The 25785-nt window shown below is 46.5% G+C and overlaps 2 protein-coding genes across 2 annotated transcripts; one reads left to right on the top strand and one right to left on the bottom strand.

The window, feature by feature from the left end:
* Positions 1-4986: 4986 nt before the first annotated feature.
* On the top strand, positions 4987-6075 carry LOC124649857 (cyclic phosphodiesterase-like). Its single transcript, XM_047189421.1, has 3 exons — positions 4987-5350; positions 5533-5587; positions 5671-6075. The coding sequence occupies exons 1-3, from the start codon at positions 5051-5053 to the stop codon at positions 5874-5876; spliced, it is 561 nt and encodes a 186-aa protein (XP_047045377.1). The 5' UTR covers positions 4987-5050; the 3' UTR covers positions 5877-6075.
* A 296-nt stretch (positions 6076-6371) lies between these two features.
* On the bottom strand, positions 6372-7942 carry LOC124649856 (protein RICE FLOWERING LOCUS T 1-like). The gene is made up of 4 exons (XM_047189419.1): positions 7667-7942; positions 7420-7481; positions 7261-7301; positions 6372-6677 (listed from the first exon to the last, which is right to left on the bottom strand). Exons 1-4 carry the CDS (start codon positions 7859-7861, stop codon positions 6433-6435), a joined length of 543 nt encoding a protein of 180 aa, XP_047045375.1. The 5' UTR covers positions 7862-7942; the 3' UTR covers positions 6372-6432.
* Positions 7943-25785: the final 17843 nt, after the last annotated feature.

Here is a 25785-nt window from a genome sequence, read left to right as displayed (position 1 = left end):
CACGAAGATGTACCTGACTGTGTAGAGAAAATAGTCGTGGAGGCAGCAGTACCCATCGAAGTAGAGCCAGAGGAGGCAAGGAGACACTGAAGTCTCGCTATATCCTGCTCAGTGAAGCCGGTGGTGACAAACGCTGAAGGAGGAGCACGAGGAGTCACACCCCGCTGCTTCTGATAGCAGTCAGACTCAAGGTGACCAGGCCTCCGACAGTGAGTGTAGAACCGAGGAGGACAAGGGTGACCCCCACCGCGAGAAGGACGGGCTCCTCCAGAAGCAGGCACTGGTGTGGATTGAAGTGGCGGTGCAGGAGCAGTGGGAACTCGAGCAGCAAGAACAGAAGGTGTCACAAGCAGTCCAGCACCACGCAGACGAGTCTCCTCAGCACGAAGCTCAGTCAACACCTCAGAGATAGGAACACGGCCCCGAGCAAACAACTTAGCACGACGAGGCTCAAACTCTGGACGAAGTCTAGACAGGAACTCATGAATCCTCTGGAAGTCCATATCTGAATGTACTGTCCGGCAACACTGGCAAGTACCACAGACAGCACTGCGAAGGGAGTCAAGCTGGCAACAGATCGCCGCACTCTGGGTGTAGAACTCATCAACAGTAGAGTCACCCTGCTGAAGATCATGCTCTCGACGTAACACGGACAAGTACAGAGAATCCCCAGAAGGCTGATAGCGCTGACGAAGGTGAGACCACATCTCAGCAACAGTAGCGAGACCCATAAACTCAGAAGCAAACTGTGGCTGAACACTCTGCGAAAGAACGACAGCAGCTCTAGCATCCTCATCACACCACTGAGTAAAAGAAGCCAAACTATCACGGTGGGAGCCAAGAGCCTCTGAATAGGCAAGTACCTGCTCCTCATATGCCTCATCAGCAACAGCCTCGGCAAACTTGGCTGCATCCCGATCAGCCTGAGTAGCATTCGCAGCAAGGGCCTGTGGCACAGGCGGCGGGGTAGGGGGCACAGGAGCTGTGGGGTGCGGCGGACAAGAGACCTCGCCAGTAAGAACACCCCACAGCCGAAGACCACACATGTGAATGCGCATAAAGGCAGCAAACTCTCCATAGTTGGTACCATCAAAGATTACGGGGCAGCGAGGGATACTGACGTAGCCAGACAGGGAGGATGCCATCTTCCTCCTTTTTTTGGGTCAAATCTCATATCTGGATCTAGCCCTATCCAGATTTTCGTGGCCAACAGGTGGTCGGCCAGAGCCAGGCAGCACGGGGCGCGCTAGCAGAAGATGCAGCCGGGGCGGGTCGGCAGAGGGTGGTGCCGGGGCGGGCCGGCCAAGGGCGGCGCCGGCAGGGCACGACCGGAGCTGACCGGCAAGGGGCGGCGCCGGATCGGACCGGCAGATGACGATGCCGGCAGGGGGCGGCGTCGGCAGAGGGCGGCCGGAGCTGGCCGGCGAAGGGCGCAGCTGGGATAGCCCTGGGAGGCCGGAACATGGTCGGGACGTGGCCGGAGTTGGCCGGGACGTGGCCGGCCGGTCGGTGATGGCCGGATGGGGCAGTGGGAGCTCCAACGCGAGCTCAAAAACGACGAAGAAGGCTAGAAAAGTTCGATCCCGAGAAGAACGGGAGAGTAAGAAGAAAGTGGAGCAGCGGCGGCCAGAAAGATCATCGGCGGCTGCGCGGATCGAGCACGGAGTTGCAGCGTGCAAAGAGCTAAACCAGAAGCTATGGTACCATATTGTGAATGAGCAACTAGTATTCACTCTTGGGCCAAAGGCCGGTACATGTATATGGTGCAATATGAATAAAACCCCTCATACACTGGAAATATACAGTAAAGGGTCTATACATCACTAGTAACAAAAATAAGTAGTGCAAAATATACAACTCATGACTAACATGCATAACTTGCAGATTTGGCATGGCTGCGGATGAATAGGAGAAACGGATAAGGGTAACCACTGTGTGGCCAAGGCCAAATTGGCCATGTAACTAACAATGGCATCGATGCCAAATTCCATCCAATGGGCATCAACATCCATAATGTAGCCATTTGCCAAATTTTATTTACATGTAGGCCCAACTCTAACATAAATCAAATAAAAAGAAACTCTCCTCCCTATGAAACGAGGTGTGACTCCAAGCAAAATCATCCACCCCAAGCGTCGTGACATGAAAACGAGTGGATTTTTTATTTCATGGAAAAATTTGGCATAGGAGCAACTACATGCTCCTACTCCATCTTTCTCTTGGCTTTGGCAATCTAATTTGACATCACACAATGGAGGGAACCAATATCAAAAGCAAAATATGTAGTTTGGCACACATTGTGGTTGCTCTGATGGGTTGGAACTATCTAATAGTAGTAGAATCGATCACCTTTTTTACATGCCATGTTTCAAAAAATATTTTTCTAATGTAACATTATATTTGGTGCGCTCTAACATACACATTTTTTATATATTTGAACTAATGGTTTCTTATATGTTGTAATAAAGAGCTCTACAGACCTCAGGAGACATAATCAGGGGCGGAGCCAGGATTGAGTCATAGGGGGGGCGAAGCCGATGATGATCATCCTTCAAGTATAGTACTATGAAAATTTTAGGTGTTAAAGGATAGCATAGTATGGTATGTTTGGTTTATAATAGTGTAAATATGCCATCCTTTGTTTAGATATAACCAAACCAACATATTATTATCAACAAAAGCTAATTTTTGTATGTTCAAATATAGTTTTTTAATGAGTTGTTTACACAGGGTTCTGTTACCAAGGATTTTACCTATATTATTTGGCATCAGGCCAGATTCAAGCTCGATGCAATTGGCAGAAAGCCACAAAAAAGTATCATGCTGTAGCATTTCTCCTTTTCTTTGTTATCAATTAGCAAATTGTAGCTAAACTAGCAAATTGTAGCTAAACTGAAGCAAAAGGGACTTGGATTAGATTAGGGTTAAGTATACAGTCTATCGTGTACCTTTAACAAATAATCTTGGCAGTAAGCCCAATCACTAGATGTGCGGCAAGCTGGCAACGCCGATCAGCGGCGGCCGGCATTCTTGGGGTTACTCGGCTGCCTTGACAAGTCGACGGCAGCTTTGCAAGCGGGAATAGCCGATGGCGGCGGGCGCTCCAGGCGAGAGTAGAGACGGCCAGGGTTGAAGGACTTCCACGATCAACTGCCTATATTGCACACTAAAATATCGATCCCTTATTCACGGCGTGGATGTAGCTAGCACTCCAGAGGCCGTAGACGATCAACCGATCAGTTTCCTAATCAATATCATGGGCTAACGGGCTGTTCCTTTGTGCATTACGGATTTGAGGCTTGAAGCTTAGCCACTTAGGCCTAATTGGTGACTAATATTGATACGATTAACAGGCTTGTACGCTGTCAGATTGTTAGGGGGGGCCGGTGGTTGGGGGGTCTAGCCCCTGCTCCCCCCCCCCGTCTCCGCCCCTGGGCATAATAGCTTACTCAATAACACTCTATTTTCACCAAGATATGTCTATTTTCCGTTTTCAAAACTGTTGCTACATTGAGTTGACTCCAGAGGTGGCTACACAAGTTTGTCACTTATTTAATCACTAATCTAGATCCAAATCTGACGTAAAATAATTTTCTAATACGCACGACTAGCATTGCACCCAGCTAGATAGAGATTTCATCTATTCTTCTAGTCTCTAATCGAGTTTAATCTCGTTCGGCATGATCTACGACGGTGACTAGTGCTACCTTTGCAATATATGAGTATTTGTAGTGCAGACCACACTTCAAAACATTTTCATAGAATATCATATATACTTATATGTATTTAGAGAGTGGACAAATGGAGGCCGAGCTAAACGTAGCTCTTTATTTCTAAATATTTAAAAATCATATTTTTAGATTTTTAAAAAATCTGACAAAAAGTTCTCAATGTAACCAATAATGAAATCCATAAAGGATGTAAATTCTCAATATGAAATTCTTTGTATTTTAGGCTACACAAAAATCACAAGTGTGTGAATCCGAGTATAGTGAATAGTGCATATTTCAAAACTATAAAACTTGTTAGATTTTTTCATTTTTGTGTAGCTTAGAATGCAAAAAAAATCACATTCCACGTTTGTAGATTTCATCATTGGCTACATCTAGGATTTTATTTCAGATTTTTTTGAAACTTCAAAATATAATTTTTGAATTTTTAAATATAAAACGCTACATATAACTCGGCCCCCATTTGCAGTTTTCATGGCTACTTTAAGATCCAAATTTCAAGATACTAATAAATATACCGAGTATTTTTAATGAAGAGCTCTGTGGAGCCTGGGGAGCCAGAAATCCTCACTGCTACATTGGCTCGAGTCTGATTCTATCCCCAAGTGGCTACACAAGCTTGCAGTTTATTAATCACTGCAGCCTATCGAGATCGCATCCTATGTAAAAAAAAAGTTTTTTAACCTCTTGTTGACGCGTATGATTAGGATTGCACTCCAGTTAGAGCAAGTACAATAGAGTCCAGTCAGCTGACTATAAGACATTAAATAATATATTTTAGATGAGTTGGAGGAGAGAGAAGAGGAGAGAGGAGGGAGGTGAGGACATTTCTATGCAGATAATAAGCTCTTGCACGTGCTCCTAGACACCTTGTGAGAGTGAAAAGTGGGTCATATATTAGTAAAGTACTACATTCTTATAGCCAACTATTGTACATGTTAGCTATATGATGACTACAAATGATATGACATCTTGTTATAGCCAACAGTTGGCTATACTATTGGAATTGCTCTTAGATTTGGATCTCCATTAGTATTATTCTACTAGGACCTAGTCGAGCTTATTTATTTGCTGTACAGTATAAACATTTGGATAATCCTAGTGTGTTTGGACTTTGGAGCTTCCCTCTGCCAGTGGTCCCAATAACACCATTTGAAAACCGGAACCCCACCGTCAGTGTCTCAGCGGTGGAACGAACCGTCCACAACAAATTGCAGCACCGGCTCCATTAATCTCCGGCATATTCCGCTCCCGCACCGCATTTCGCCGACCGCCCCCTTGACCTCCGACTCCGACTCCGGCCCCGCCGCTCAGCCCGCATGGACCCCGCCGACCAGTCGCCGGAGGAGGTGTACTCCGTGTGGGCCCTCCCGCCGGAGCACGTCCGCGAACGCCTCCGGGGCCTCATGGCCGGCCTCCGCGCCGCGCACGGGGGCCCGCCCTTCGAGCCGCACGCCACCGTCGTCGGCGCCGTCACCCTGCGCCGTTCCGCGGCCATCGAGGCGCTCCGCGCCGCCGCGGCAGCCGGCGTCGGCCCCTACACTGCCCGCGTCACCGGCGTCGCTCGCGGCGACTTCTTCTACCAGTGCGTCTACCTCCTCCTCGAACCCACCCCCGAGGTTAGCACATACTACTAGCTCTCCCTCTCTTCCTAGCGGTTTCCCGCTTCCGCGAGTGCGAATCGAGAGGTCGATTGGTTCCGAGGTGTGACTGTGAAGCCCAGAGAAATGTGTGTACAGTATGTCTTCAGTTTTCACCAGTCATTTTGCCCTGCTCATATCGCATTATCTGAATTTTGCAGGTGATCCAGACAAGTGACCACTTCTGCGCCCACTTCGGGTACCAGAGACCATCCCGTAAGTGCAGCACCCTGTATTTTGTTTCTGAAATACTATAACAAAGTTGGTGACAACTGACTCATGGTTTTACACAATTGCAGCATACATGCCACATGTCAGCCTCCTGTATGGGGATCTAACAGACGAGGAGAAGGAAGCAGCGAGGAAGAAGGTGGAGGAAATGGACACTGAATTATCTGGACTGCAGTTTGAGATCTCCCAGCTCGCACTTTATAGAACCGACACCGAGGATAAAAGCTTGGAATCCTGGGAGTTGGTGGAGGTGTGCAACCTTGCGAAGAAGTGATCAGATTCCTGCCGATGATCCTTCTGCTGTAAGTTTGTGACTGCTCCCGCGGTCTTGTAACATTAAGTTTAAGTTTTAAGTGCTTGATCTGCATCTCCAGTAGCCCTTTTGCTTTGAATAAGGAGTAATTATGTAAACACTGGATCTATCTTGGGCTTACATTGCCACCTGTGGGCCTTAATACAAAGTTTGCCTACAATTATTTTCATCTAAAATATTTTGGGTTTTCGTCAAAAATAATTTTGAAGATTTGGATTCTGTTAATTTTATTCAATAGAACTTACTGAAATGCAAAGCAGGTTCCTAGAACAGAAATTATTCGAGCTTAACTATTATTGTAAAAGCCTTAGTTCATATATATTCGGTATTCCCTCGAGAATACTTTACATGATCAGATGATTAACTAATAACTGAGACGTATCCCATCAAGCTCATCATAACTGAATATGCATATGATGCTGCATATATAGATGATACAGAGCATATAATGCACGTTATTTGTGATGCAGCACTACAATACCGGATACAATGGTCTGTACTCTGTAGTACTTAGTCGCTACTCCCCTTCGGAACTTTCTGGCCTAAACCTTCTTCCTCCTGATCCACCTTCCCTTTGACAGTTGAAATATGAGGCAGCCACAATGTTGAGGTGGTACTGGTGTGCAAAGCTCCTGGAGCTGAAGTTCTGTCGCATGTCTGGTGCAAAAACTGTCCCCCTACCTAGTTGCTGGAGCAGCACAAATACCATCCTGTGTATACCTGATCTTGGTTCTGGTCTTTCATAAACCACAAGCTCTTGGCCTGCAAGAGCACCCTAATATTAATTAAGAATTTGAAGCGTATTCAATTTGGAGGAAACATCTATTGGTTATCTGCAACGTAGGTTAGTTTCTTCTGTTCTAGGCAAATAGGAGTTTTGCTAAATAATCTTCATATCCAGGCTAAACCTTTGTTCTGCTGTATATGTTAGTTGCATGCTAAACCATATGTGGCAAAATTCTTTATACCCAATATAAGGCCGAAGAGTTAATTGATTGTACATGTGGAAAATATATCAAGTATAAATAATGATTATGAAAAGGCTATCCTTACATTTACCACCATTTTTAGAGTCCTTGTTTCGGCCTTGTCTTCAAGTTCTCCATTCATTTTCAAAACATATGCATATCATTTTACATTGTTCATAGTTATTCTTTGATTAGCTATGAGATATCCCAGGGTTAATGATGGGCTACATTAGAATTGACTTGTACTGAGTCTGTTAGCTGTATGATAATCAACATAGTTGAGGGAAAGACCTTAAACATGGCCTAATATACATATCCACAAAATTCAGCTAAATAAAAAAATGATGTAGAACAAATTGGTGTGCATGATATCATACCGAAGTTGACACCAGTTGTTCCAGGGATGTCTGCCACCATCCTACACAGGAGCAAATTTAATAAGAAGCATATGTCAGGAGCATCGGGTGCAGAACACAAATGAGTCGAGGGTTTGAAATCATATTGGCGAGAATAAGAACATGTTGCATTTGCTTTACCAGTGCAAGTACTCCCTTAGTGATGGGTGACTTGGGCTTGGGGCATCTGGATCCACCAGTATCTTGCAAAGATAAATTCAAACAAGTTAGTATATGTTTTGTTTCAGTTTGCTAGGAATAAATTAATAATCCATGGGACCTTCTGTTTCTATGGATTTTCTTCATGATTATATTAGTGGACCATGATAAACAGATTGATAACCGAAGGATTGGCATGTATGGTCCACTACTATAGTTAGAGGCTTACCAGGGTGTAGAGAACTCTCATGTCATTGCCACCAATATCAACTCGAGGCTTGCTTACAACTGCAGATGGCCTTAACTCAGCACCTGCCAGAACTAACCTATTGTTGTAGGCTATCCTAAGTGGAACAGTTGATGTAAATGGATCCAACACATCTTGTATAACATGGGCCACGACCAAGGGATCCGCTGCTGACATATACTTGAGGAGGACTACAGTTAACAGACTTGTCTGTTATACTGTTGACCTAGCTCTCTACGGACCTGAAGAAATTGTGTCGACGCATGAACTACTTGTATTGCGCGATGAGGGTGTCTTATTCACCTTTGTAAAGTTTTGATACTAGCGTCATGTCATGCGTCACCTCTATACACGTGACGTCCTTGATATTTGTTGATTAGATCCTGAACTTTATGGAGTAGCCAGGTGATAGATATTTCGACGTTCATGCTTAAGCCATCCGATTATTACCGTTGTTGGGGTGTACCAGAACAAGCCTGTGAACTATGAGCCATTGTTACCTCAATCATCTGTTCCTTTAGTCACAAGTCGTCGGAAGGAATGGATATCATAGTTCGATGTAGTTGTGCTGAACATATAGGTGTACTTGATGTGATTAGGTTCCTCAATCCAACTGCGTTTATGGTGGTATCATGTTTTTTTTCCCTTGTACATTTTTAGGTATCTGCTGATACTGTTTTATTGTTGACATGTAATGCACTTGCACATCATTAACTTACATTTTCCCTTCTGAAAACTCATGTTTCTCATAGCTTAGGGTCGTTATTTCATTCCATTCAGGGATTACAGAAATGGACTGGTGGGAATAGGAAACATATGCTTGCAACCCACTCAGGCCAGGACGTTGGCTACATTGAGCATTGTTTACAAGGTGAATTGTTTGTAGTGGAACCTACCAAGTTGTAGCAAAACTCCATGTTGGAACAGGGGCATCACCCTTCTGTTGTCACTGAAAAAGTGAGCTGCATTTAAGGTGCCAAATGCCCAATTTTGAACTAGAAATCACAAAATGAACTACAAGTAGGACTTTGGTGGGATCCCACTTGCATCTCTAGCTGCATTCATCTTCTTGACGCCATTGATATGTTCTGTGCAATTTTAACGAAGATCTAAGGTAGTTTATCTAGACTAGCCTTGATCTTATTTGTCTGCTGACTTTGTTACTGCTATTATTTAACATATAATGAAAATATTACACAAATGTTTGCTCTTGTATTAGCTTGATTTTTAACCTTGCCTTAAAAATAGATATGCAATACAGCAGTCCATCATGTGCCTTAGTATATTTTACCAGTTTTCTGTAATACCATTCAGTTTTATTCAATAGGCTAGCGCATCCTTGCATCATGATGCAAGTTTGGGCTGATTGGGCCAACCCAACAACCAATACAGTTATTTGCTATGTGCACAAAGTAAATTATCAGTTAGGGCTTGTTTTGTACTAGAGTTTTAGTGGGGATTAGCGGGGATAATCTGCTCCAAACTTCAAATCCCCACTTATCCCCAATGCATGTTTGGTGCTAGAGTATGAGCGAGTTTAATCCCCACTTTTCCCCAAATTTTAGTGTAATTTTTTCAATCCCCAATACTCTACTCCTACCTAGTGGAATGGGGATGGGGTTTTGTGGGGATTGGGTGACAGCAGAGATTCACCCAATACTCTAGAGTATTATCCCCACTAATCCCCACTAAAACACTAGTACCAAACAAAGCCTTAGTAGGTAAACAACTAACTACAGTAGATGTTGGTCGGTCCACTTGCATCCTTATCCATACATGACTCCCAACACTGTCTAAACTACCTACGGATATTATTGATATGGCATATGGAAAAGTTGTATAGAAAGCTGACAAAGTTGACTGTTACTTGTATTCACTTCATGATAAGGATTCTATTTACTGCTCTGCGATAGCAAATTAGAATCCACTTGTACCTTCGTCACATGGGGGTAAAAGATGAATATATACCTTAGAACACCTAGAGACGTGACACAAAAGAAATCAGGTACACCAGGAGATCTTTTCTAGTGTCATATCTAGTACTTAACCTTTCACCACGATCATCCCTCCACCAATCGAAGGCTACATTCTCTCTTTTGGTGCTATCTCTTCCATGCTAGACAATCGTCTAGAAGACTAGCTTGCTGATGTAAGACCATTGTATGTACTTGGCGCATGCCCTTGTGGCTTGTAGTGGTTGTGTAATAGCAAAATATCTGATTTGATTTTTCGGATGCTCAGGCAAGAAGAGCTATGCTCCTTACATATCCTCGGTGACTCATGCATGAAAGAAGAAGTATCCCTTTTGTCAAGATAACAATGTTCCCCAGAAAGGCATAAAACTAAATAGGAGAACAATTTGAATATTCCTTCTATCTTTTTTGTGTCTTTATTGAGAGGGCAGTATTCACCTTTTAGTGTTGAAGCTAGCTGTTCTATGTTGTACATTTTGGTAGTCCAACTCTGACCCTTTACTTGTTTAGGGAAGGGATAGAGACTAAGAATATATGGCCTTCTGAAAATGACATATATTCGGTCATTATTTTTTGTCTATTGTGTCTGACCAGTCTGATCTAAGTTTATGTTGAGGTGTATAAGATTTGAAAATAGGCTCACAGGTATTGTTGTCATATGTGTGTAATTTTTCCATTGAAATTCGGGCTTTCAGTTAATGTGGGAATCGTTGCATGATATGGATAAATACACCACTGTGCCACTAGCTCAGAGACGGGTAAGGTTGCTCTCTCTTCTGTACGAGATCTGTTTATAAAACATCCAAGTAAACCTTGTACAATTACTATTGTTAGGTGATCCATATATTATATCTTCTTTTTTATCCAATTCGAACGGAGATAAGTACTTATTGTGTAAATTGTATGCTTGTATGAGAATGATCATTTTGCCCTGATTGATGCGGAGATTCCAATCCTATAAATTGAAATTTGATCCTTGTGTTGAAAATCCGCATCCATCTGTTTCATCTATGATTTCGTTTAGCTGTAGTACCTTTCTTGAATCTTGAACTTTGGAGGAACCTGTGAGTTTCTTGCATGACTCATGGTGATTGATTGCCTTGTGCCTTCCAGGGTGTCGAGGCATTATTTTTGTTCTCCCCTATCCACACGTAGGTGCATCGCGCAGTCGCGCTGGTCTCTTGTGCGCCGGCCCTGCGCTTGGAATAAAGGCGCCACGGATTCGTCCAGTAAGTCATCGTCCCCTGATTCTCTCTATGGATACGACGACGCAGAGCCGCCGCTGCCACTCGCCGGATGGTCGGCGGAGGGTGGCGTGCTGACGGCGACGCCAGACTTCGACGGGATTCCCTACTCTGCCTCTACACATTACCCACGGCTGGCTATGATTGCCTCTGTCCCCTGAATGCCGAGCAGCCAAGGCGCGACAGTGGAAGCCGCTGGTGTTCTGGGCCACTTTTAGCCGCCGGCCGCCTCGTGGAGGTTTGATCCGGGAGAGCCCGCTGGATCCACGCAACAAAGAAAGTAAAGCCCAGAGGAGTTGAGAACACAGGGAAAATGGGGCCAATCCCTATTCATCGCCCCATGCGTCAATAGGCATAGCTCGGGAGCGAAACGCTTTGGGCCGCGGCCCGTTACAGGCAGAAGAGTAGAAGGTTCCAGTCTGGTTAACCAGGGTTTCATCTATTCGGATTTTAGGTCGTTTTTTTTAAAATTCATTGAAAAATGATTAAATTGAAAAAAATCATATTAAAAATTGTTCAAAATTCAAAATTGTTTAGATTTGGAATTTTTTCAAATTAAAATTTTCTCAAAATCAAAATTTGTTCCGGGAAAACGCTTGTGAATCGTGGGCATTGGGGTTCGAACTTGGGTCTCCACCGTCGTGGACTGGAGTTGCAACTAGCGAGTTAGAGTTGAGATGGTGTACAAAAAGAAAAATATGTTACTCCCTTTGTCTAGTCTAGAAATATGTGTCTCAACTTTATCTAGATACGAATATATCTCTAACTAAAATATATCTAGATTCATCTGTATCTAAACAAAAGTGAGACACTTTAACGTAGCGAGTACTTATTTTCAGCGAGCGAACAAATTAATGGGCAGTCCCACCCAGGAGCGCCTTTAGGCATGCATTGCTCGGACACGCTGCTGAGCACGACATAGGGGCACCCGGAAATGGGCAAATACGCATCGCACACCACCAGCACCGTATGGGCAACCTAACTTTTTAAAATTGGTTTTTCCCTTTGGTTTTTCCCTTTAGGTTTTGTTTGTTTTCTCTTGTTTTCTATGTTTTTAAGGTTTTCTTTCAGTTTTCTTGGCATTTCAAAAAAATGTTCATTTTCAAAAAATGATTAGTTGTTAAAACTTTCATATTTTAAAATGTTTGAATCTGAAAAATGTTTAATTTCAAAAATATTCATTTAAAACAGATTTAAAAATTGTTCAATCTTAGAAATGTTCAAATTTTAAACAGTTCAAAATTTTGAAAAGAAATCATAATTTTAAAAGACCGCTAGTCAAAAAACCGAAAAACAAGAAAGACCGGGCGAAAACCGGACAGAAAACCATAACTTGGTATATCGGCTTGGCCCAAAAGACACCACGGGTTATGCGGGATGGCAATTGGCATCGACCTGGTCAGGATAAAGGAGCGCCTGGGAAAATGTTCGAGCTACTTAGTGAAGGGTTTTTTCGCATACCCTCTTCCATGGATAACACTTGTAAATGAGCCGGCCCAGCAGGAATCCCGGATGCTAGGGTTTTTCAGTTTTAGGAACTCTCTAAATTAAGTTTTCTGATATGATTTTTTTCTCGTTATTCCGTTTTTATTTTCGATCGCCAGTTTTCCCCGATTTTTTCCTTTTTGTTTTTTGTTTTTTTGTTCTTTCTTTCTTTCTTTCTTTTTTAACACATGAACACCTTTTCAAAATATAAACATTTTTCAAAATTTGAAATTTTAAAAATCTAAATATTTTTCGAAATCTATATGTTTTACAAATATGAACCTTTTTAAAATGTGGACATTTTTTAAACTATAGAAGTTTTCAAATCTCAACATTGTTTAGCCTAGTCCCACACGAGGTCCTTTCCAATACAATTTCTGGTAGATTTTCAAGTATTCCCACCGGATCGGTTTAATAGGCACGCATGTAGTTCAAGAGAATGATTTGACTATTATTTTAGTTAATAAAATGTAGAAAATATGTCCAAAATTATATTATTGAAAACCGTATCCGAATATGAATCTAATGGTATAGATTTTGTAAACATATAATTTATATTATGTTGACGAATTAATGGTCAAAGTTTGCTTAAACTGCACGCCCCGACCAGAGAAAGTAAGTTTTTAATTATGTCTCATCATATGGGAATCAAGCCCAATAAAATTTGTGCATGCACTTAGACTAGCCTCAATGGGAGTATTATAAGTAGTATCATGCATGCCATGTTGGCAAAAATCTGATGTGTCACATCAATTAATGAGGTGAGAGATGAGAGTAGTATCATAATATGATACGGTATCATGACACATAAACCAAGAAAATTTCATAACAAATACATCATGTACACACATTTGCATTGAGATTCTACAAAACATTAAATATGACATAATTATGATACCATATTATGATACTATGCATTGTGGATGTAGTATCACAAACTAGTATGATACTAGTGTATGATACTTGCCATTGTAACTAGTTTAGCTCACTAGATGCGGAGGAATTAAAGGAAGAGAGATGATGGGCATATTCCCAATGCAAAATCCTTAATTTATCTTGGAAAACCCAAACAATCGAGGGTAGATGGAGAGAGTAGGATTGTTTTTGGTAGCCTGGACCTAATTTGGGGCTACTTGCAACCTGGCCCTGGAGGGCATGCCCCGTCCAAAATGATACATGGGTCTGGTTCTCCACTTCGTTTGGTTGCTAACCATGGCATTAGCTGCATGGAGTGGAGAACTATCATCTCTTTATTTGGTACGCTGCACATAATTTATTTTACTCGACTCATGCAAATCACTCGTTGCACAGCTAAGGCTGTTATGGTAACCTCTTACACTGGAGTGGTGATGTTAGAGCATCTCCAGCCGCGTCCCCCAAACCGTCCCCCAAAGCGCGCCGGATCGAGCGTTTGGGGGACGTGGTTTGTTCGTGCCGCGTTTGGGGGACGTCGCTCCCCAACCGCGTCCCCCAAACGCCGCCCCCAAACATTTAAAATAATTTTTTTAACACATAAACCATTTATATCAAATGTAGCATATGAATAAAAATGTTTGCGAGGACTGTTTTCAAATTAAATTACAATAAACAATAAAACAAGTAATCAAATATAATAAATAGGGCTAGATGCTACATCAAGGTGCCACGGTATTTCCTTTGATCCTCCACAAATGCTCAACGAGACCAGTTTGAAGTTGCTCATGCGCATTGCTGTCACGGATCTCTGCATGCATGGCGAGAAAATCAGCAAAATCTGCAGGCAACTCATGATCAACCTCCACGAGAGGGCCTTGACACTCATAGGGACCAACATGTGACCTAACATGATTCTTGCGGTCATCCTCGATGATCATGTTGTGCATGATCACACAAGCCTGCATCACCTCCCACATTTGGTCGTGAGACCAGCTTAGAGCAGTGGTACCGGACAATGGCAAATTGTGCTTGAAGCACACCAAATGCCCGCTCGACATCCTTCCCGCAAGCCTCCCGTCGCGTAGCAAAGTGAGAATTCTTCGGACTCGATGGATTCGAGATTGTTTTGACAAAAGTGGCCCATTTTGGATATATACCATCGGCTAGATAATAGCCTTTGGTATATTGGTGGCCATTGATCTCATAGTTGCATGGTGGAGCATGCCCTTCCACTAGTCTGCTGAACACCGGAGACCGGCGCAACACGTTGATGTCATTGTGTGATCCCGCCATGCCAAAGAAAGAATGCCAAATCCACAGGTCATAATCTGCCACAGCTTCAAGCACCACACTGCAATATCCATGACGGCCTTTGTATATACCTTGCCAAGCAAACGGGCAGTTCTTCCATGCCCAGTGCATGCAATCGATACTTCCAAGCATTCCGGAAATCCTCCGGCAGCATTTTGTGCCATGATCCTTGCGGTCTCTTCCTCGGTTGGCCCTCTCAAGTAGTATTTGCCAAACTTTTCCACCACAGCTCGGCAAAACTTGTACATGCACTCAATGGCAGTAGACTCACTCATGCGAAGGTAGTCGTCCCGTGTATCGGCAGGTGCTCCGTATGCAAGCATCCTCATGGCGGCGGTGCACTTCGAATCGACGAGAACCCGAGAACGCCTACGGCGTCGAGCTTGAGCTTGAAGTAGGGGTCGAACTCTCGAACGCCGTGGAGGATATTCATGAACAGCCCCTTGCTCATCCTGTACCGGCGCCGAAAATTGTCGGCCTGTGTTGCATCGTCGGCGAAGTAGTCGTTGTGCGGCATGGCATGCCCCTCCATCCTCTGCCGGGGCTTCGACTTCCTTCTTCCCGGCCTTGATCCTCCGCGACGCGGCCTCTTCCCTCTTCTCCGCCTCGGCGTCAAGCATGTCCCGGAGGGACGCGATGATCGGCAAATGCTCCCGCAGGTCGTCGTCGAACGCTTGCTCGTCCTCCGAGCAGCGGGGCAACCATCTCATCGTCGCTGTCCATGGCTAAAGCAAAATCAATGGTTAAACTTGCGCCGAGGCGAGACGACGCAACAAACGGCGGCCAATCGCGCCTACACGGCAAGTCGTCGAGCACCTTCTGTGCGCGGAGGTGGGGCGGATTTGACGGCGCGTTCGGGACGCGGCCGGCGACGCGGCGGCGGCGGCACGACCGGCGGGAGCCCCGGCCGCGACAACGGTGCCGACTCTCGGCGGATATCGACGCCCAAACGGCCGGGAAATCCAGGCGGCGGCGGTGGGGTGGGAGGCGCGGGAAGGAAGGAGCGACGAGAAAGAGGCGCGAACCAACGGTTTATGCAAATAGTCGCCGACATGTGGGAGCCCGCCTCGCTTTTCGTTGTGTCCGGCGTCCCCGGAGCGTCCCCTGTGGGACGGGGACGGGCTCGGGGCGCCGGACACCGTATAGGGGCGCGCCGGACAAAAAAGGGCTTTGGGGGACGCGGCTGGAACGCATTTTTCGTCCGGCGCGCCCCAAATCCCTTTGGGGGACGCGACTGGAGATGCTCTTACCTAGTAGTCATGACTAAATACTAGAAATCTAGATAGCATTCATATCATCAAAATGGGTGGTAATATGCAACACCACCCTAACAAAGTTAAGAATGGCTGATGCACCACAAGTAAAACAATTGTAGCTTCTCATGCATCACAAACACCATAGGGGTTAGTATATAATACCTCCCACAATATTACAGACAAGGGATCGGTTTTAATCAAGTCCTAAATAATGGAAAGATATTAGACCACCTCCCAAAATATACATGATCGCATCACAAGGCCATCACCGAAGGGGTTACTATATAACACCTCTCACATTATTACAGACCAGGGATCGGTTTTAATCAAGTCATAACTAATGGGAAGATATCTGACCATCACCCAAAATATACATGATCTCATCACCATGTCAGTATTGATCACCATTGACCGAAGATGAACAACGAAGAAGCAACCTTAATCAAAGTGCACGCGTAGCCAAGCACTTGTTGTTATCTTACGGTAGTCACCATCTTTAGTTGTGTGGTTAGTGAGATAGTTTATTTTCTTGACCAGCAAGCATGGATCGAGGAATTTGACCCAAATTAACAAACTTGGGCATGAATATTGTTGATCTAAGCATAGTTTACTATGGCTTGTTCACCAAGTTAGCATGCTTCAAGTAGGACTACAATTGAGAAGACAATGCGTTAGTGCAGATCATCATGTAGGCTATGAACTAGTAAAACAAAATACAGTTCCATGCTATCATACCACGAGGTGTTGGCTCAACTTCTCTTAATCATCGATCTAGGCATGTGTTGTCATAGCACTATATGATGTCGCCTTTCTCTCTAATCATGCAAATCTGGTTCCACATAAGTCTCCACTTTTGAGGTGGTTGTACAACTAAAAAGTGATCGCGGTGATCCCCCTGAAGTCAAGAATATCACTAATAATTTTCTGCATTTGGCTTTCTCTGAAGTTGGTCTTTATAGCTTACTTCACTCTTTACGAGCTGAACCATCCTATTGAGGATGAACTCTGACAGCAAAAGCTTTCCAAACCCTTGAAGTTTTGTGGGCATACATATCTAGACGGTTGATATTTGGAGGTTGCATGCATCTAAGACATGTCAGCCAATACCATTGAGGATTTGGGGGATCGACCTTGTAGGTAATATAGAAACCTAGAATATTGTGTGTTATATTTCCATGACCCTTGTGGGGTATATATACAGTAGGCATGCAAGAATAATGCTAATCATGATATACACCTTCAAACAAGATCTCCTCTCCCCTAACCCTAACCCGCCGCCTCCCTCTCCTGCCCCTCCCGGGCGGCGGCGAAGGTTCCTCCTCCCCCGCGCCCCACAGCCACCCGCCGCCCGTCGCCCTCAGCCACCGCCGCTGCCGGCCGCGACCCCGACCCCGGCGCTGGCCTCGGCCCCGGCCATGGCTCCGGTCCCGGCCTGGCTATGGCGGTGGTGGCGGCACCCTCTCCGTCGAATCGACGAGGGGGAGAAGAGGGTTTTCGCGGCGGCGTTCCATGGGAGGTGATGTAGCGCTGGTGGAGGAAGCCGGGCGGCACGGCACTTGGCCGGGGCCCGAGGCTCTCCGTCGGTAGCCATGGAGGATTCGGTGGAGCGGTGGCGGCCTCCGCGCCCGGTAACGATTCGGTGGCGGTACGCATGACCGCATCGTTGTTGTCGGGAGGAAGACCCCGGGTATGGCAAAAGACTGGGAACAGTTGGCTCGAGGCTGGCTGGCCCGCGGCAAAGGTGATGGGTTCGTTGCATGGAAAACAAAATTTTCTACCGTGAACATGAACAAAAACCAAGATCCAATCTAGGAAGAAGCAATATCTTATCTACCAAGATCGAAGCAACGAGATGTATGTGAGACTAACCCTCGAAGATTTCAAAGCCTCCGAGATTAGATCTCGTTGTTGATGTAGTCGATCATCCGATGTCGCAATCCGGCAGCACTTCCGTACTCGGTCGTGCGAACGGTGTCGATGAAGCCCGTCCTCTCCCCGTTCCAGCGGGCAGCGGAGGTGTGGTAGATCTCCTCTGAATCCCAGCAGCACGACGGCGTGGTGGTGGTGGAGGAGGAGAAAAGCTGCAGGGCTTCGCCTAAGCCGGAGCAGTTTATCGATGGGAGAGAGAGGCGGCCAGAGGTCAAAGGGTGAAGGAGGGCTGCCCCCTCCCCTCTTTATATAGGGGGGGTGCGGCTAGGGATGCCTTGGCCCCTCCTCCAAGCCCTTGGCCGGCGGCCCAAAGAGGGAAGGGGGAAACTTGCCCCCCAAGTTGATCCCCCTAGGGTTTTGGGGAAACCCTAAGGGGTGGCCAGCCTGGGCCTTTGGGCTTTGGTGCGCCTGGCCCATTAGGGAAAGGCGGCACCACCTCGGCCCATGTTGGCCCCCTAGGTCATGGGCCCCATGGTGGACCCCTCCGGAACCTTCTAGAACCTTCCGGTCTTTCACCGGAAAAATTCCGAACTTTTTCGAAACCTAGAAATCAACTTCCCTTATATGAATCTTATTCTCCAGACCATTCCGGACCTCCTCGTGATGCCCTGGATCCCATCCGAGACTCCGAACAAACTTCGGTCTCCATCTCATATTCCGAATCTACTTATGCGACATCGAACCTTAAGCGTGTCACCCTACGGTTCGTGAAATATGCAGACATGGTCGAGACTCCTCTCCGACCAATAACAATAGCGGGATCTGGAGATCCATAATGGCTCCCACACATTCAGCGATAACTTAGTGATCGATTGAACCATTTACATACGATACCGATTCCCTTTGTCACACGATACTTTACTTGTCCGAGGTTCGATCATCGGTATCTCCATACCTTGTTCAACCTCGTTACCGACAAGTACTCTTTACTTGTACAGTGGTATGTCATCTCTTGTGACCTAGTCACATGCTTGCAAGCTAATCAGACGACATTCCACCGAGAGGGCCCAGAGTATATCTATCCGTCATCGGGATGGACAAATCCCACTGTTGATCCATATGCCTCAACTCACACTTTCCGAATACTTAATTCCATCTTTATAACCACCCATTTACGCAATGGCGTTTGATGTAATCAAAGTACCCTTCCGGTGTAAGTGATTTACATGATCTCATGGTCGAAGGACTAGGTAACTATGTATCGAAAGCTTATAGGAAGTTGAACTTAATGACTTGATCTCATGCTACGCTTATTTGGGTGTATGTCCATTATATCATTCACCCAATGACATAACATTGTTATTAACAACATCCAATGTTCATGATCACGAAACCATGATCATCTATTAATCAACAAGCTAGTTACACAAGAGGCTTACTAGGGACTCCTTGTTATTTACATAACACACATGTATCAATGTTTCGGTTAACACAATTATAGCATGGGATGTAAACATTTATCATGAACACTAAGATATAACAATAACTAATTTATTATTGCCTCTTGGGCATATCTCCAACAAAAGGCCGGCTGAGGAGAAGCCGGATGGAGCCTTGGCCGGTTGCCTTGCGAGCCGGCTGACCCCAGATCTACGTTGGTCCAGCTACGGCCGTCTGCGCTGTGGCTGGGCCGGCTTCTATGTATCATATCCGGCTTGGTTTGTCTCTCCCCTGACCGGCTTGAGGCTGGTGAGCCTTGCAGGAGAAGGCTCAGGAAAGGTTGTCCGGGTGCAAAAGTCCATGCTAATCTCATCCTCCGTAAAGTAATGGGCACTGTGGAGCAACAGTGTCTCGCGCCGAACAAGCCATCATGGCCTAGCCACATCGTGCGCCGCAGGCTACGAGCACCGACAGCGGACGCTTCCTGCACGTCGCTGGCCATGTCATGTCGTCGCTGACCTCGGCAAAAGGATAGACAACCGGTGACGCCAGCGTCTCGGGAAGGAGCGATAAAGCCAGAGCCGGCGGAGCCGGCTAGTAGGTCATAGGGACTTCTCTGTAAAACTGCCAGCGTCTATATAAGTCGCGCTACCCCTCCTGTGCGGGGGCGATCGATCACTTCCCATTTCCATACTTAGAGCTGCTCGGGAGAGAGACCTTCGTCTACCTCTAACCCTCCTCTCGCAGCCGGATACGGCTCAAGGAGCACTGTTGTACTATGATATCTCATATACACTCTAGAGCAGGAGTAGGGGTGTTACCTCCATACAAGGGCCCCGAACCTCGGTACATCGCTGTGTCGCTTGTGCTCATACCCGCATCCGGATACTGTCGTAGACCAAGCAGGAGGCACATAACTTTAGCCATCCTATGGCATATGTCGTGACGTTACCACGACAGTTGTCCTCTTCCTTGGTGATCCGGCTGGAGGGATTGGCGGCATGGGGCTTCTGTTCTTGCTTTGTTTTTTGTGGCGATCCTTGGGTTTCTCGCATGCGAGGATGAAGATCTTCCGGAGGTCATTTTGCTTTGATCTGGCTGGAGAGATGAGTTCTGGAAAGCTCCGCTGGCGAATGGAACAGTGCATCTTTTGCCTGCATTTTGCTGGATCAGGTGGTATTCGGTCGTGCGCACCCATGTTTTTATTCTGACCGTTTGGTTCTGGAGGGAGCGGCGCGAAGCTCTATTCTGTGTTGACATCAGGTGACTTTTTGGTCCATTGCGAAGTCAGAAGAAGGAATATCATGAAGGCCGGATTGGTGGACTGGCTAAAGGAGGTTCGAGTCTCCGTGTTGCTGAGGGATCTGCTTGGCGTTCCGGGATCTGCAGCAGTGGTATGCATGTGGGGGCGGCAGCACATGAGAAGTTCAGAGTCTTACCTCTCAGGGTGAAAAGCCAAGGTATGGCCTTAACTGATTGTGTCCGGCAATGTTCTTGTTGGAGGCATTGTTTTGAGAGTGGAGACTATCTTCAGGGTGAAAACCTAAGACCTTTGGTCGGGCGACGACGGTGTTGGTGCACTGTTCCCTTCTTGGAGGCGTCGCTTTTGGAGAGTCTGTACTTCAGATGTTGTCACGGTGGTGGTTGTATTGCTGTTGCTAGGTCTAGAATGCTGTAGCGGGACTTTTATTTTTTAGTTTTCTTTACTCTTTTTTGGCTGTGTGCATCCATACGGCCATTAGGGTGGGACGTTGTTGCAGAGACTGGGTGTAATTGATACATTTTGATATTAATATCCTTTATCTAAAAAAAAAACACCTTCAAACAAGGGGTAGAGAATTCTTATAGCCAGAGATACATGATTCAGCACACGGTCCAGGAAGAGGGAAAATACGACATGACCATCGTGGTCGTGCTCGAGGGAGAAGAAGGCAGGACCTATAATCGAAGGCATTGAATCTCATCTAGGATAAGCTTGATACTAGGTTATACATAACCAAATTCGCTAGCAAGAACAAGCACCAATCTACCCACATCTAGCACATACTTACAGATCTAAGGTACAAGATCATCGATTTGAGATTCTTTACAACCACCCGAAGAGCATCCAACACACATATCGAGACAGATGAAGAAAACAACACGACGTCCACAGCCGCCGCCGCCGTGCTAGAGTTTCGAGTCGGTGATGAAGCTCCTGCCATCTATATGGATTGCGAAGGGTGAAAGAGCTAGCTCAAAGGGGAAATAGTGGATTTGGATTTAGGCTGATGGTGCCGCATGTAATTAGAGAGGCAGTTTTTCTGGACGGCGAGCGAATTTGTCAGGCAGCAATTTCGCAACAGAGCCCGCCATCTCCGTGGATGACGCACGCTGTTAAATTTAAGAGAAACATGGATGACGCTGCAAAAATGACTGATTCAACCGTTTGTAGGGAGCCTGGCCGAGGCGATTTGCACAAAAATAACCCAAAAGTGAAAGAAAAGCACAGACTGACCCTCCGGCGAAACTATTTCACCCATCTAACCCTTTTGTGTGGCGCCCCTCTCATGGGCGCCACACATGCCCATGTGGCACCCGTGCTGTCGGCGCCACAAACCCATCCGACGTGGCCCGTCGACGCTGAGCTGGTGAGCCGATCCGACGTGGCAGGCCGTGTGGCGCCGCTCTCGCCGGCGCCACACTTTGAAAGTGTGGCGCCCGTGGCAAGGGCGCCACACATCCACTTAAGTTTGGCCGCGCGAGCCCGCCCAGCCCGACCTAGTTTCTTTCTCCTCCCTCTGTTCTTCTTCTCTCACAGGAGGCGGTCGACTCTCTCTCTCCCCCCTCTCCCCCCCACCAAATCCACCACCAAATCATCAGATCTATCCGTGGAGATCATTCCCAACTCGTTCCTTGAGGTAATCCCCTTCGAATCTTTTCCATTCATCCACTAATTCATAGATCTTGCTAGATTTGGACATGAACCCTAGACATGGAATTTTTTTTGTGCACTCTATATTGTAGTGTATGTGTTGAAATTCGTAGCCTCATGTATGCATGTGTTTGAACCATAGATTTGTTGAAACCTAGATATGAAATTCACATGTATATGTTGAAACCCTATGTATGTATGTGTTGAAATGTGTAATATTTACCTAGGAAATGCATTCAAATGTGTTACATATGCCTAGTATTTGTGATGGAATAACTCATATTTGTTAGTGGAATGGGTTATAATATGGTGTTTGATGTAAACATGTAGGATGGCCGGTCCTGGTGGCCGGCGAGGCGGTCGAGGCCGCGGCCCTGGGCGCCCCCGGGGCCGGGGAAGGGGCCGCCGTGGTGGAGCAAGCAACGGCCCCACGCTCACCGTCACCTACACCCTCCTCGTCTTCGCATGACGAACGCCGCTTCGAGTTCCTCCTCCGCATCGACGACGACCCACTCGGCATCAAGCGGCTACCGGGACAAGTTCGCCGAGTTCGTCGATGGCGTCGAGCCGGCGCGGCTGCGGCTACGGGAGGCCAGCCGCAACCTCGCCGCTGGCCCGTGGAGGTGCTCGTTCGACGGGCGAGGGCAAGATGTACCCGCACACGGGGTGGGACAAGTTCGCCCGTGACCTCGCGCTCGAGCCCGGCTGCCAGCTCACCTTCCTCTACGAGGGGGACGGCGAGATGATCGTCAAGGTGTTCGACGACACAGCCTGCCGCGTGCACTACCACACCGGTGAATCCGCTCGGACACCGATAGTTAGAACTTAGAGTGTTGTGAACTATATCTTCATTGCTACGTGTTGTTTGAATTCTATCTTAAATTGTATGAAACTATGTGCTACGATGTTAGGTATGATGATGTTATGTCTATGACGTGTGTACGAAATTGCTGTTGACATGATGGCAGTTTTGTTGGAATATGGTAGGATTTTTCATGGTTTTACACAAGTCAATGTGTGGCGCCCTTCCCACTGGCGCCACACTGCACTGTGTGGCGCCCCTCCCATCGGCGCCACACGTCCATTTGTAATTGCCCAAAACATACTGTAAGACAAATCGTCTGGGACTTAGCCGTTTTGGCGAGGCTCTATGTGTGGCACCGATGCCACGGGCGCCACACCTCACAGTGTGGCGCCGATGCCGCGGGCGCCACACAAAGAGCCTCGCCAAAACGGCTAAGGACTAATCGTCCGGAGCCCCTGGATGTTTTCGACCCAAAAGTTGATATATGTTGGCATGTGTGGCGCCGATGGGAGGGGCGCCACACAGTGCACTGTGGCGCCAGTGGGAAGGGCGCCACACATTGACTTGTGTTAAAACCATGAAAAATCCTACCATATTCAAACAGTTTTGAGTACAACATTGCACTGAATATGTACGACACAGCATAATGGTTCAAACAACAAATAAGGTTCGACGACATCAAGGTTCCAATTACAATAAGGTTCAACGACATGAAGGTTCGAGAAGATCAAGGTTCACACAACATCATGGTTCGACAACATATAAAGGTTCGACAACATAAATGTTTGACAACAAGAACATAGCTAAAGGGACATCACTGCGTGGCAAAGGCTCCCTCCCCCTCGCCTTCTTTTTCTTAGATTCTCAGCCAATTCTTCCTTCTCCCTTATGTCACGAGCCAACTGAACGACCGAATCGAAGAAGTGGTGGCGCTCCTCCGTCTTTGCATCTTCCGCTTGAGCTCTTTCCTCCTTTATGCGTTCAGCCTCCCTAGCCACCTCTTCTAGGTGCATCCTATTGGCCCTCTCCCTCGCTATTTGCTCAAGTTGGCAGCTCCTCAGGAATTTTACCCGTGCCTCGCGGTCCCGTTCGGCCTTCAGCTTGTCATTCCTCCTCTTGTTGCGCAATAGGTATTCCTCATACCCCCTTTGCATACGGTCATCTTCCTCCTTCTTCTTAGCTATCTCCTCCCGCCTCTTCCTCTCAAGTTCTTCCTTCTCCCTCTTCCGCACCATCCTTACCGCCTCCTCCCAAACGGAATCCTCCTTCTCATTGCCCTCCCATGCCCCCTTCCCCTTGGTGGGTTGAGTTTCCATACCTGAAAACCAAATTGAAAAACCAAAGTTAGTCATGGAATAGGAAAATAGAAAGTACAATGCAATTAGTAACTTGGAGACACATACGGATACGGCCCCGCTAGGTATCCTAGCATACTAGTACCCCGACGGCCACCATGCCGACCTCTACTAAGCCCAACATGAATCCTTGGTTGCCTTGGACCTTGTCGCCATTGTGTTTGATGCCTTGCGGCTTGTTTCCTTGGAGCTTGTTGCGTAAGAGCTTGTTGCCGTGGGGCTTGTTGCCTTGGAGCTTGTTGACTTGGAGCTTGTTGCGTTGGAGCTTGTTGCCGTGGGGCTTGTGTGCTTGGAGCTTGTTGGCTTGGAGGAGGTTGACGCGGAGACGGTTGGCTTGGAGATTGTTGGCTTGGGGTTTGTTGGCTTCGAGGTTGATTTGAAGCTTGTTGGCTACTTGATGCTTGACTTGTGGTAGCATTATTGCCCTTTGATTTTTTGCCGGATGTGCACTTCCTTTTATTGTGGCCCTTACTATTGCATGATCCACAATTAGTTGGCTCGCGAGCTTCTTGGAATAACTTGTTTCCCGAATGACCCCATCTATCCATATCTCCGTGATACCTCTTTGTCTTTCTTCTTCCACGTTTCACAACCTTCCATTCCGGATATGGCCAAACTTGCACACCATGATACTCCGGCCATTGTGATTGATCCAAGTAAGGAGAAAACCTTGGAGCCCATGTCCTCTTTGTGGCTTCAATTGAGAACTCGGACTCCCAAACGGTGAGCGGGTTATTGTAGTCGACACGTCTAGTGCGTGCCGCTGTTAGCAAGTGGGAGCAAGCCAAATGAAGCAAAGAGGGCCTCCTACATGTGCATTCACATGTCTTTAGGGACACACGGAAAGCCCGGCCTCCGTGTTGGACACCACCTTGTGTGGTGCCTCCCTGCTCATTCACTTGGTAAACCCGATCAACATTGTCATAACATGTAGCCGTTTGGGAGTCCGCCTTCCTCGCTCGAAAATCCATGAACTCTTGAACCTTCGTTGGGAACTCGCAATTCATAGCAATTTCCTTCTCCGTTTCATCGGTGTAGTTCTGGAAATAGACATTCAACTTCTCGAATGTGTATTGAATGATTGCCGCCACGGGCAATGCACAGACACCCTTCAACACATTGTTGAAGCACTCGGCCATATTGCTTGTCATTTGGCCATATCTCCTCCCATCCTCATCATAAGCTCTTGCCCACTTTGAGTTAAATATGAGGTGTCTATGAAGAAACTCTTGACCACCCGCGTTGAGGTCTTTGTGCTTCAGCAAGCCGTTGTATAGGTTTGCGAAGCGGCGCTCCGAATAAGCGAGGCAACAATCTTGAAGAAGGTCAGAAAACTCTTTGCTCTTGCATGCCCGGTAGAAGTTTGCACAAAAATGCCTCATGCACCATCGGTGATGCAAGGGAGCATGCCCGGGAATTGCAAGCTCCACCGCATTGAGAATTCCTTGATGACGATCGGAGATGACACACACTTCCTTTGAGGGCCCAGTTATCATTGTTCTCAATCTCTACCAATGCAAAAGCCAGTGGTACT

Source organism: Lolium rigidum, chromosome 4 (genome assembly GCF_022539505.1).
Source record: "Lolium rigidum isolate FL_2022 chromosome 4, APGP_CSIRO_Lrig_0.1, whole genome shotgun sequence".
Taxonomy (NCBI): Eukaryota; Viridiplantae; Streptophyta; class Magnoliopsida; order Poales; family Poaceae; genus Lolium; species Lolium rigidum.
Note: the sequence above shows the minus strand (reverse complement) of the source record. Positions and strands in the feature narration are given on the sequence as shown.